Source organism: Microcaecilia unicolor, chromosome 2 (genome assembly GCF_901765095.1).
Source record: "Microcaecilia unicolor chromosome 2, aMicUni1.1, whole genome shotgun sequence".
In the NCBI taxonomy this organism is placed as follows: domain Eukaryota; kingdom Metazoa; phylum Chordata; class Amphibia; order Gymnophiona; family Siphonopidae; genus Microcaecilia; species Microcaecilia unicolor.
Window position 1 is genome coordinate 258,510,332 of NC_044032.1, and position 14,028 is coordinate 258,524,359.

General features: G+C 44.2%; 1 protein-coding gene across 1 annotated transcript in view; it reads right to left on the reverse strand.

Moving 5' to 3' along the window:
* The window catches only part of LOC115463477 (plexin-A3-like), a 362,021-nt gene that overhangs the window by 36,493 nt on the left and 311,500 nt on the right, over positions 1-14,028 (reverse strand). Inside the window, 2 exon segments of the mRNA XM_030194015.1 lie at positions 4,105-4,339; positions 11,719-11,862. Of these exon segments, the coding sequence (XP_030049875.1) occupies positions 4,105-4,339; positions 11,719-11,862 (379 nt within the window).

The window sequence follows — 14,028 nt, forward strand, 5'->3', positions numbered from 1 at the left end:
TGTGACCACACCAAGCCCATGACACTGGTACTGCATTGAACATGCCGCTAATCATCTGACTCCTAGGCAAAGCCAGCAGCAGAAGGAAGCCCCAGCTCCTCCTGATACCAGGCCCTGGACCTGGCAACAATTCCAGCAACAGTAGGTCATCAGTGGACATGGCAGGGTGGGGAGAACTATTAAATCATCAGATGCTCATAACCCTGAAATGGCACTGCCTTCCTATTTGTAAGCAGGGCCAGTGAGGGGACAGCCAGGTGCATGCTCATAGTCACAGCTTGCTTTTAGTATCACCAATGCCAGGCCCAGGCCCACCCCAACAGCAACCCCAGTTCAGAAGTGGAGGTGAAAACCAACAGCATAGGAAAGAAAGAAATGGGAGAGGTAGGAAGGAGTGGAAGACTATGGAAAAAGTGAGGGTGACATTGGATGGGGGACCCAAGTTAACAGTTCTAGCATACGGCTTATGTCAAGACATATATTAGAGAATACTGAGTACAAAGGAGAGCTCACCCTTCTCCCCCTTCCTTCCAACTGTCAGGCCTCCTTCCCCTTTATTCTATTCTGTTCTATGCATATTTACTACCTCATATTCTGGCTTGATATTCCATTATTGCCCTGAAGGCTACAGACAGCTCTGCCACCAAATTTCTGAGTTTCCACAGGCAAAGATCAGAGGGTGGGAGAGGGGAAAGAGGTCCCTATGTCTGAGCACCTTTAGAATGCAGTGCCCCAGGTACATGCCTAAACCTAAATCTGGCCCTGGCCCTGCTAGATATTTCCAATATCCAAAGTACAATTTTCTGACCTCCTTTTCAAGTTTAAAACTCCTACAATGTTTTGTTTCAAACTACAAATCCCAGCATGCCTCAGGGAAGAACAGTTACAAATATGTTTTGTGGATCCTACACAATTACAAAATAAATTATAGCTTATTACAATTACAGTGTGTTTATTCTATTCTGCTGAGTCCAGAAAACTTTTGTGTCATTTCGTCACTCTATGTTCAGGCTCCCATCCCTTTTTTGTTTTCCCTGTTTTAACTGGCAGTCTCCTTTTGCTCTTCTGGACTCCAATTCATTTGGAACCAGACTCTACTGGGCTTTGGCACCACAAGCCTTCATGCACAACTACCTGGATTTTCCTCTTCTTTTATATTAACATCATATCAATGTTATTTGAATGTTCTAATGCATGCTTATTAAATGTTTCTTTAGTACTATGCTGACATCGTATTGTGTCTCTGTTATTTGAATTTCAGGGCTGTTAAATGATACTGTTTCATGGTAGTCCTATTATTAGGTTTTAATTTGCTGCTCTCAAGTTTACCTCATTTGTTGTGTTCATGTTTATATTTGGCAATTTTTACTATCGTTATGATGTTAACAAAATTGTAAGCTTTGTGTTAAACTGTATCTGCTGAACACCGCCTTGGGTGAATTTCTACATAAAGGCGGTTGATAAAACCCAATAAATAAATAAATAGAACAAATATATGCTATCTTGCCCTCACAGTGACAGTCCTGAGCTGGAGGCCCAAATACAGCAGCTTCCTCAGAACTCAGTACATGCTGTATGCTAAGTCTGGCCAGTAGGTGTCACCACTGAGTGAGGATAAACTCCCGCACAGTACGCCCAGCACAGGGTCAGACTAGCAGAATGATCTCCAGGTCAGTCCTGACACATCTCCTGAGAAATGATATGTTTAGTCTTAATTACCTCTGCTGTAGTGAGGAAGGTCCTGCACAATATTAGGAATTTTATTTCCACTGTGTGATATAGGCAGGTCACTATATAAAAAAAACAATTATACATTTGACACTGTGCCAAACATATAACTGCTTAAAAAAAAAAAAAGAGTTCAGAAGCATTCTCCCCCGAATTCTATAAAGGTCACCCAAATTTGGGTGCCCAAAATTGGACATGGATCCCAGATCGCCATCCAAAATAATTAATTAACGGGTGCTAATTATTTAATTATTGGAGGTAACAAGCACTTAATTGGCAACAATGGGCGCCTAAACTTGATTGCATGCAACTCAAATGGGGGTGTGGCCATGGGAAGGGCACATGCAAATCAAAGGTATTCACAAAAGATTTACACCAGGTTTCAGCTGGCGTAAGTCATCAAGCTCAAAGTTAAGTGCTGAATTCAGTGCCCAAAGTTGAGCGCCAAATTCGATGCTCAGCGTTATTCTATAAAGAGTGCTCATCCTGAAGTGCACTTTATAGAAAAGTGTTGAGCGCCAAACTTTATTGGCGCCAAATTTTCAGCGCCATTTATAGAATCTGGATTTCTATGTACAGCGTTATGGGCTGGATTCAGTAAATGGCACTTAAAATTCAGTGCCCCCCCAAAAAATCGGCATTCAACAGTATTCTATAATGGACGTTCTGGGATTGGCGCTCTTTATAAAACTACTACTACTGAGATTATCGAACTGATACCAAGTGTAAATCCTGGCATGCAAGTTAGAATTGGATTCACCTTATTCTACAACACTGCGAACATTTTAAGGGAACACCCCTGACCCGCCTACGGCCACACCCTTTTGCAGATCTGCATGGAAACACTTAGGCACTATTCTATATATGGGCATGTAAGTGTTTTCACGCAGATATGACATTTCTGCCCCATTTCTGCACCTTGCATCCATTAGAACAGTTTTCTGCACTGATAGCACCTAACATTAGGTACCATATATAGAATTCTCCTGTACATGTATAGCTGAAAATACCTATAAAATTATATACAAAACAGATAGGGCAGAGTGGGGAGTTCCAGGGCAGGGCCAGAAATCTGTATACATTATAGACATGGATTATTGTATTCAGTTTGGACAAGGAAAACCAGGAATAACTTGGGCTGTCCAAGCCAAACACATAACATGGATTTTCAGGATCTTACACATTTAACTTATATGCTGAAGATCCACTATTCATAACTTCTACATATAAGTACACTTGTGTTCAATTTAGATTTTTATTTATAACCCGCCCTTATCCAGGGCGAGGTACAATACACACTCATAAAAAAACAAAAAAGAATAAAGACAAAACATAGCAATAATTAAATTCTAACAATCATTATAAATCTAAATAGACAGCCAGAGATCTTAAAAGCACAACCCTATATTTAACCAACATCAGCAGAGAAAGTCAAACACATCAGGTGTGCTTTAAGTCGGCGCTTGGAAGTCCATAAGTGAGACTGATACTGGCATATGAAGTTGTGCTATCCATACATAAAATGCCGCTGAATAGAGGACTAATTTGAAATGTCTAGATTAGATGTTTCAAATTTTTCCCTAGACGTCTTGCTGAAAATTGACTTGAGGGTGCTTGGTGTCCTCTTTGCCACTTTTGCTCTATTTGGCTAACTACAACTCTTGCTGGCACTCTTACAGCAAGGATATACACACTGTTGCTTTGAGGCAACCTGCAATAGTTTTGCAACTGCGATTCTCCCCAGCACTGCAGTAACCTAAGGCAAGCACAGTACATCTAGCCATAGCTAAGCATGTTTTCCATTTTCAGTTTGCAAGCTTATGTTTTTTTCAGATGCTGAGTGATCCTAAATGAGGGAGAGGAATAGAAAAAAAGGGGTAAAGTACCCGAAGCAGAAGCAAATGAGGCAAGCCTGGTTCAAACTGAAATGGAAGATCAAAGGGCAGGAAGAAACTCCCCAGTCAAAAAGTAATAAGCAGAAAAGTCCCTATTGTACTCCTTAGCTCTAGCGTAACAAGGGTGGGGCAGTCCACCCCGGGTGCAGGCAGCAATGGAGGTGGCGGAGCAGGAGTGCAGCTGTCGGCTCTGCTGGTCCTCTACTCCCTTTGATGTCAACTTCCTGTTCCAGGGCAGGGGACTGGCAGAGATGACAGAAGACCACCTACTTCGCGCACCCCCTTGCTCGGAGGAGAGGGGTGGTCCGCCCCAGGTGGAATCTGAGATATGTAGGCTGCTGCTCTTCAACTGTCCTCCTCACTCCCCCCCCAAAAAGAAAAGGAAAAATAGATGCAAAAAACTCCCAATCAAAAAGCTCTTACCCCTCTTTAAACAAAACAGGACAACTGGAAGAGCGCTGTGCTCTCCACTTCACCCTACCTTCCTTGCACTCCAGGGCCACGCGGGATTCCAGGTTGTCCATCTGCATCTGAAGCCTTTTGAGGGTCCGGTCGGCGTCCCTCGTCTTCCTCTTGTAGGCGATGAGTACAGCAATGATGGCAAGGAGCAGCAGGCCCCCTCCAGCACTGATCCCAATAATGGCGGGTAGTGTGAGGGCACTGTCAGCAGAGATCTGCAGGGTGCCTGGGGAGTACTGGAGCCCTCCCACCAAAATCTGAGAAAGAGATAGGAAACAGAGGTGGTCAATCATGTCAGAAGTGATGAGGAACAAAGTCACACCAATTATCACAAATACCCCCTCACTGTTTGACTTTTCACAGCAGGAAGTGTCATTGCTATTGAAGCACCTATGTTTAATAACATAAATGCAGACAGAATCCTGAAGAATAGACTATTTTACCTAGATATTTCCATGTCATAAGAACTAGGGTGACCAAAGTCCTGTTTTTAATCCACACATGTATGTAAATGTGATTTCTGCTCTTAAGAAACCCAAACTGGGGGGAAGTGACGTCATCGGAGGTAATGGTTGCTTGAAAGCCTGGCTCCGATAGTCCTGAAGTGAAATAAGCAATTACCCTTCTCTGTGAGCGATCGAGATCAGCCTAAAAAGCGGGAACGGTACGCAGAGCTGCACCGGAATCGATTGAGGAGATGGAGAAGCGTGGGGAACCGCCTAATCTTTCCCAATATGCGTTTTCGGGCAGCGGCCTACCAAAACGCGTGGCAGACATGGAGGATGAAGACTTTAACACGCCGGAGCTCTTCGCGGAGCAAGCGAGCACCAATAAGCCCCTGACACAAGACTCGGCAGAGGAGGCTGAGAAGGGCTTCCCGGAGCTACGTTCGTGGTTGAAGGAGATGCGCACCGATATTAAAGCGGTGCGAACAAAGCTGGAGACTCTAGGAGCCGAACTACGGGGTGAGATAGCAGAAATCGGACATAGAGTTGAGGAGGTCGAGAGCAGACTGGAGGATCACACAGAGGATATGGGGGCGATGGACAGAAAAATTACCGATCTGCAAATCGGGCAGCAGCGAATTGATGGTCAGCTTGAGGATCTAGAGAACCGCAGCCGTCGCTGCAATCTACGGTTTCGCGGGCTGCCCGATACCCCCACCTACCAGGAGGCAGAAATGGTGGTACAGCAAATAGTCAGCTCCCTACTCTCGACTGCTGAGGCCCCGATAGCGCCGGATCAGGTGGCACTGGAACATGCACACCGAACCATGGTGCCCACTCGAAATAACCTCCCGAGAGATATTATCGCTTGTTTTCGAGACTTCAAACTAAAAGAAAGAGTTTTGAAGGAGGCTCGTCAGAAAGATGACTTTAAATGGGATACATACCATTTGGAAATCTACCAGGATCTCGTAGTGGCGACACTAAAGCGCCGAGCAGAACTTAAGCCAGTCACAGCTAAGTTGAGAGAGCTGGGCCTACGCTATCGCTGGAGGCATCCATTTGCGCTGGTTTTCTATAAAGATGGGCAGCAACACCAAGTCAAGTCGCTGGCGGAGGCCCGAGCGGTAATCCCGGAGGGAGAAATAGCGGAGGGACCAGCGGGACCTGGATCACAGAAGTCATCTGCGGGGAAACGACCCCACTCAAAGTGGCAAAGGGTGGGCCGCAAGAGGCTAGAGCGCCAACAATCGGCAACTCGCCTCACATGAAGAAATGGAGATAGCCCTGAACGGCTGGTTCTGGTGAATGGCCCTGCACACGGAGTGAAGCAAGGCTGCCAAGTACGCTCTGGTTGTATTTAAGATAAGACTGGAAGATTAATGTTGGGACTTGTTTTCTATTTTGTTTGATGGACAAGACTGCACTTCCCCCTATGAAGCGCCAATTCCATAGGGAAGAAGTGCAAAGGTTGAAAGGGTGGGGGGGAGAATTTAATATTAAGGGGATTAGTAATTGGTTCTATAAGGGGCAGGAGTTAAGAAGAGGGGATTATAGGGTACAAGGGGGGAAGGAAATCGAACGGGGAGAGGGATTTTTCAAAAATTGGAATTGGCAGCATAATGATGACCTGTTTAATATGTATAGATGGAATGCAAATGTATAACTATAAATGTTAGAGGCCTCAATACTCCTCAAAAACGAAAACAGGTATTTGGAGAAGTGCTTCGCCTGGGGGCGGATATAGTCTTCCTTCAGGAGACGCACTTGAAGCGCAAGCATGAGCATTTGATGCGTCATAAGCGATATCCTGGGATATACTGTGCGTCCAGCTCAGATGGAAAAAAGAAAAGAGGAGTACTGGTGGCTCTGTCAGCTAAATATGCCTGGGTTGTACATCGTGTGATAAAAGACGTAGCAGGCAGATATGTATTGATAATAGCGTCCTTACAGGATAGATACTATACTATGATAAATGTTTACGCCCCCAATGAGGGACATAAGAGGTTTCTGGAATCCCTGGAGAAGATTATTCAAAACCACGCTAAAGGCCAGCTCTTGGTGGGAGGTGATTTTAACCTAACTATAGATCCACGGGTTGACAATTCTGGCGGGGAGGTAAAATATGCCAAGAATGATAGGCTAGCATTAAAGGCATGGTTAGAGCGTTGGAATTTGCGGGACCTTTGGAGGGCCCAACATGGGGGTGAAAAAGACTATACCTACTATGCTCCTCAGCATAAATCATACTCCAGAATTGATTTTTGGCTGGGCGATGGAGGGCTAAGTGGAGCACTAGGGAAAATAGAGATATTGCCATGTAGCTGGTCGGACCATTCATTTGTGGCACTGTCCCTGAAGATCGGAGGTGAGCACAAAAAGCGCAAATACTGGAGGCTAAACGAAACCCTTCTCCTAGATCCACAAGTTATCACACAAGTAGAACAATATATAAGGGAATATATTCAGATCAATGACACTGAGGAGGTGCGCCCTACGAGTGTATGGGAAGGATTAAAGGCAGTATTGCGGGGTAAATTAATAGCGTTACAGACACACCTATATAATAAACAAAAGGCACAGGAGTCAGAGATACGCCAAAAATTAGAGAATCTGGAGAGGGACCATAAGGTAGACCCAACTAATCTTACTATAGAACAGGATCTGCATCAGGCTCGGCTACACTTAAATGAACTACAGTTAGCAGAGATCACTATTCAGCTTCAGCGGGCGCAACAAGAACACTTTGAGTTCGGGAATAGGGCCAGTAGACTACTAGCACACAAACTTAAGAAACAGGCACAGCGTAACTGGATCTCGGGCATTATAGATCAGGATGGGGTCCGGTACACACAAACAGAACAAATCCAGGAAGTCTTTAGCCAATTTTATGAGCAGTTATACCAATCAGAGCAAAATGCATCCCCTCGAGATATAATAAGTTACTTGCAGGAGACGTCACTACCGAAACTTACAGGAGATGAATTACAGAGGTTATCACAGGATATAACCCTAGAAGAGATAACTGAAACAATAGAGGCCCTCCCCACTAATAAGGCTCCAGGATTAGATGGGTTTCCCGCGCGTTTTTACAAAATATTCAATAAATGGCTGGCCCCGGTATTGTTAAAGGCGATTAACTCCTTTGGAGCCTTAGATGAACTCCCATACTCCTGGAGGGTGGCGGAGGTGATCCTTATCCTGAAACCAGGAAAGGACGAATCCCACTGTGGGTCCTATAGACCAATCTCCTTATTAAATATAGATTACAAAATTTTCACCAAAATCTTGGCCCGTAGGATTCAGGGACTCTTGCCTGGGCTTATACATGAGGATCAAGCAGGCTTTATAGCAGGGAGACAGACATTTGATAATGTCAGGAGTTTGATGCTTGTAGTTCAGTACTCTGAGGAGAATACGGCGGTACCGATGATCCTTTTTTCGGTTGATGCCGAGAAGGCGTTTGACCGCGTCGAGTGGTCGTTCCTCTTTGAAACATTAAAGCAAATAGGTATAGAGGGCAGATACTTGGGGTGGATCCAATTGTTATACACCAATCCATTGGCAATACTGAAGATAAACGGATCCCACTCTGAACCCCTACATTTAAGAAGGGGAACTAGACAGGGATGCGCAATGTCGCCCCTTCTATTTGCATTATCCATTGAACCATTGGCCAAAAGGATTAGAGAACATGAGGGAGTGTCGGGGGTGACAAGGGGCTGGAAAGAGCAGAAGATTATGCTATTTGCAGACGATATTCTGCTGACATTGACACGCCCCCAGAGCTCACTAGCGAATGTCATGCATATAATAACACAATTCGGCTTGAAATCGGGTTTTAAAATTAATGCTACTAAGTCTGAACTCCTTAATCTTACCACACCCGACTCAGAGATCCAGCAAATCCAGAAAGATTTTCCTTTTAAATGGGTTACCAAGGGCATTAGATATTTAGGAGTGACGATTACTCCGAAAATAGATCAGATTTACCAGGCAAATTACCCACAAAAGGTGAAAGAATTGTTCGCTGAATTAGATAGATGGGAGGGCTTAGATTTATCCTGGTTGGGAAGAGTTCATGCCATAAAAATGATGCTACTGCCCAAACTATTGTATATGTTTATGGCGTTACCAGTGCCAATTCCTCGCATCTTCTTTCAACGTCTTAATAGAAAAGTGTTTGCGTATATCTGGAACAAACGGCCTCCTAGGGTACGCAGGGCAGTGATGTTACAAGCTCCAGCTCAAGGCGGGATGGGAGTCCCAAATTTTTATCTTTATTATCAGGCGGCCCAACTGCGTATATTGGCGGACTGGGACCCGATGACTATAAAGAAGTGGCTTCACTGGGAACGGGCGTGGCTATGTACACGATTCCTAGGAGACGTACTATGGAAGTCAGAAAAAGAAATAACGAGAATACAGCGTAGGATTCCCATAGGGGTGGGACACCTATTGAACACCTGGCTTCAGTTACGCAGGAAGGTGTTTCCGGAACGTAGATACTTTTTGCAAATGGAGATTAGAGGTGCCCCGGGGTTCCCGCTAGGAGAATCAGAGAAAACGTTCCAACAATGGGCGTACAAAGGGTTATATAAACTAGATCAAATTTGGCAAAATGGAGACATAAAACCTTTCGAAACACTTCAGGAAGAATACGAGCTAGACAGTAGGGATTTGGTGTACTACAACTGTCTGCGGAACTACATTGCTCGTAGGGCGAAGGATGAGTTAGAGCTAGCGGAAACAAGGCTCGAAAGGGCGTTGAGGGGAGGAGGTGGAAAGGGTAGTATTACTAGGCTTTATAAAGCATTACAACTCCTCACTACACCACAAGACTATTATACTGAGAAATGGGAAAGGGCCCTGCAGAAGAGTTTCTCTCCGGAATGGTGGAAGATTAGCTATAGACAGTTGCTGAAGCCCTCCATCGCTCAGGCCACAATAGAAAACGGGTATAAAATATTATACTGGTGGTATTACACACCGGAGAAATTGCATAAAATATACCCCCGAGTTTCAGCAGATTGCTGGAGAGAATGTGGAGGTCGGGGCACATTCCTGCATATTTGGTGGGAGTGCCCAAAAGCTCAGAAATATTGGTCACAAATTATTGAATTAGTGAAAAAGACTGTACAAGTGAATTACCCACAACAGGCAGAAATATGCTTATTACACTCCAGGCCCCCGGGTAGCAAAAAATATAGCCATAAACTGGCGACCCAGATGCTAGTGGCAGCAAAAATGGCATTGGCAAAGGCCTGGAAAAGGGCGACAATGCCCTCCACTAAAGAGGTGTTGGCTAGAGTTGATTACTTGCACATGATGTCTAGGCTGACGGCGATGAGAAAAGGTCAGATGCATATCTTTCATAAAATTTGGCAACCATATGAGACGGTCAAGCAAACTCTTTCATAATTCCAATGCTGTAGGGGAGGGGGGGAGGGAAGGGGGGAAGATACAAGGGGGGGTTTATATAGGTAATGTGTAGTAATCTGGACTGATAGTTCTGGAAGTCCATGCTTATTCTGTCATATGTTATTGACTGATGTTCTGTTGAGATGATTATATGTAAAGATGTAAAATTTGGAAAATATCAATAAAAACAATATTAAAAAAAAAAGAAACCCAAAATGATGAGGACAGAGCTATCATGAGGATAGCGACATTAATCCACAAGCAGGAACATCAGGTGTATGAGAGAGGGATTGAGCAGAGGGACAGGGGTATTAGTTGACAGAGTGACCACAGGTTGTGGTTTGTATCTTGGGATGCTGTAGAAGTAGCATTTGCACACACTCTTCCACCATGGACAGACTTGAGCCTGTGACTACATGCTCTGAAGAAAACGTGACAGCCTGATCCGTGACCGAGTGTAAATTGCTAAAGTCATACTTCTCTCCAGTGATGAACACATTTCAGCAAGATTTTGTGTTGCAAATGGGCCATCGGAAAAATCAACTGCAGCAGATACAGCATCTTGCAAAAGTTCACATTCTGTTGTCTAAAAAATACAAATGAAGAACACTTCTCATTCGGTCCATTTATTGTCAGTTTTGAGCTACGCGATTAATTTCGTTCATCAAGGCAAGATTTATTTACTGTAGCTTATTCCTGTGTTAAAACTCACTACGTCCATGAGTTTTAGCACAGGAATAAGCTACAGTAAACGAATCTTGCCTTGATAAACGAAATTAATCGCATAGCTCAAAACTGACAACAAATAGACTGAATTCTGGAAAAGCACTCTTCAATTCAGAGCGCGTTAAAGTGGGGAGTTCTTTCACTGATCGCACACCCTACTCTTTTGTATCCTGAGAGACTGCCGTAGCAGTTGTCTTGTTCCCTAGTCTGTACCTTTTTGAATAACTTTATCCCAGGGTTCTATCCATGTTTGGAATGTTTAGACCTTTGCTTCAAATTTACTTTATATAAAATAAACAGTTTGTGATTTCACTCTGAAAGCACAGTGTATATTGTATAGATCGATGAACAAACCACCTATTTTAATGTATCCTGAATCATATTTTTTAAGATAGAATGTGGAAAATGTGTCTGAAGATTTTGACAAGGCATTGTATTTCAAGGAGCTTACTCTGTGTTGGGTTTCTCTACCTCCCCCTGAATCTGGCTTGCACTTAGCTTAGTCTCTTTCCCTTTTGATATTTCCCCCCTACCTGAGTTGCTGCCACCTGCTAATTGCCAGGTAAAGTGATGGTGGCAATGCTAGTCTCCTGGTTGCTGTGACAACAGTTAGCAGGTGGTGGCAGGGCCGGGGCTGTTGGTTAACAGAGTGAAAAGCTCTTTCCCAGGCTCCTCCCTCTGCATTCCAAAAGAGGCCAGCACTGCACACAGGAACGCTGTTTTTGCACAGAAATCTCATCCCTAGACGCCATCTGTCGTGTTTTGTGCGCATATCCACACCAAAAGATACATACTCTCCCATGCATACATCTATTTAAAGTACAAGCAAATGAAGGCAGATATGCAGACATACAAACACACACATAGTGGAAGATTCAGCCAATCAGACCACATAACCTGTTACACGATATTCCACAGGTGCTGTTAAAAACAAGCGCTTACTACTGTTCCTTCCTCAATTCTCTAGCCCCTTTGCTAAAATAAAGAGTACCCATGAGAGCCCCCTTAACAGAGGTTATGAGAATGGCATACTGATTGCTCACCATGACGCGCTGGCGGCCACTCTGGATAGGAGTGTCGCACAATAGCTGGGTGTCGGACACAGTTGGCGTGCAAGGCTTATCCCCAATCAGTACCGTGTAGTTCAGCTTGGCATTCCCAGGAGCTGCAGGAGTCAGGTTCCTACCCTGTGGGGATAAAAGAGTTCCTTAAGTGAAGAAAGGAACCCAGGAACACACACTAACCAATGGAATAACATTTTTTCTTGAATTGCTGGGAGTACATTTACAGGAAACCTGCCTTACACAGAAGCTGGAATCAATGCCTGTGTGGTGTTAAAGGAGACCTGTTATCTTCATGCTTGTCTTGGCTGCTGTCAGTAGTACTTTAGCTTTGTAAATACTGATAAATAATTCTGGTCTATACATTTTCTGAGAGGATGTGGGGTAAAATTAGCATGCACGCCCTGTGCTACAGTAGCAACTCTGATTCCCTGTGCAGATGCAGCTCTAAACACCAGATCTGCTTTCCTGCCTCTGGGTTCAAAGCTAATTCTTCTAAACTGTCTTTGTGTTAAGGAGCCATTCCTTAGATTGTCCAGTTATCCCAGGCCGATGGTTGCCCCATGAACAGAGGTGACACTGCCAGCAGTACACAAATTCAATCTGGAACCCTGTTTTTTTTTAAACATATTTATAAATGACTTGGAAAGAGGAATAACAAGTCAGGTGATCAAATCTGCTGATGACACAATGTTATTCAAATTTTTTAATCACAAAAGGATTGTGAAAAATTACAAGAGGACCTTACAAGACTGGGAGACTGGGCATCCAAACGTCCAAATCGGTATAATCAAAACCGCATTTTGGACGTCTGTTTCAGAAGTCCGTCGGAAGGATGTCCAAATCTCAAGGGGGTATATCGGAGGCGTATTCAAGGCGGGATTTGGGTGTTCCTAAGATTGGATGTCATTGAGCCATAATGGAAGAAAGCAAAAACGTCCAGCACTAAAACTTGGATGTTTTGAGCTAGACCTGTTTTTCTTATGAATAAGGCACAAAAAGGTGCCCTAAATGACCAGATGACCACTGGAGGGAATCAGGGATGACCTCCCATTACTCCCTCAGTGGTCACTAACCCCCTCCCACCCCCAAAAGGTGTGGTGAAGAACATTCCTTGTCAGCCTCAGATGTCATACTCAGGTCTATCACAGCAGCATGTAGGTCCCTTGAGTAGTTTAGTGCACTTCAGACAGGTGGACCCAGGCCCATCCCCCCACTACCTGTTACACTTGTGCAGGAAACTGTGAGCCCTCCAAAACCCACCAGAAACCCACTGTACCCACAAATAGGTGCCCCCTTCACCCGTAAGGGCTATGGTAGTGGTGTACAGTTGGGGGTAGTGGGTTTTGGGGGGCTTAGCACACAAGGTAAGGGAGCTGTGTACCTGGAAGCATTTTATTAAGTCCATTGCAATGCCCCCTAGGTTGCCCGAATGCTGTCCTGGCATGTCAGGGGGATCAGTCTACTAAAAATGCTGGCTCCTCCGACGTCCCAATGGCTTGACTTTGGACGTTTTAGACTTGGACATCTTTTTTTCAAAAATGGCCAATAATCGAAGACGTCCAAATTGCAAAACGTCCAAATTGCGGGACATCCATGGTATTTTCAAACACAAAAGATGGACGTCCATCTTTTTCAAAAATGACCTTCTCCCCGCTTCAGAATTTGGACGTCTTTGTAAAACGTCCAAATTCTGACAGACGTTTTTTTTCGAAAATGCCCCTCCTAGTCAATTACCCTAAATCAAATCTAATTACAACACAGTCTCTTCAATTTATAGGGGCACTAATTCAAACAACAAATACGACAGCTTATCTTCCACAACAGCGAGCAGAACTCATTAAACCCATCTTTTCCTATCTTCTTCAAAAGCATCACAGCAAGACAACTTATGATCTTATTAGGCCACGTGGCTGCAGCAATTCAGACGATTCCCATGGCCAGGCTTCACATGAGGACTCTCCAATGGCATCTCATAAGCAATTGGTCACAGCGAGAACAACCACTTTCACACATCATACATCTCCCTCAGGACATAAAACGATCTCTGGTGGCAGCACGTGGAGAATCTAACAAGAGGACAAATCTTTCATCCTCCATGTCCATCAATAATTTTTACTACAGATGCGTCAAAGACTGGTTGGAGAGCTCATGTCCAAAATTACCAAAATCAAGGTCAGTGGTCACAACAGGAATGATATTACCACATCAACTGTCTAGAGAGCTTCGAGCAATAAAATATGTGATCAATACTTTCCAGGATTGTCTTCAATATCACATCATTCTAATTCA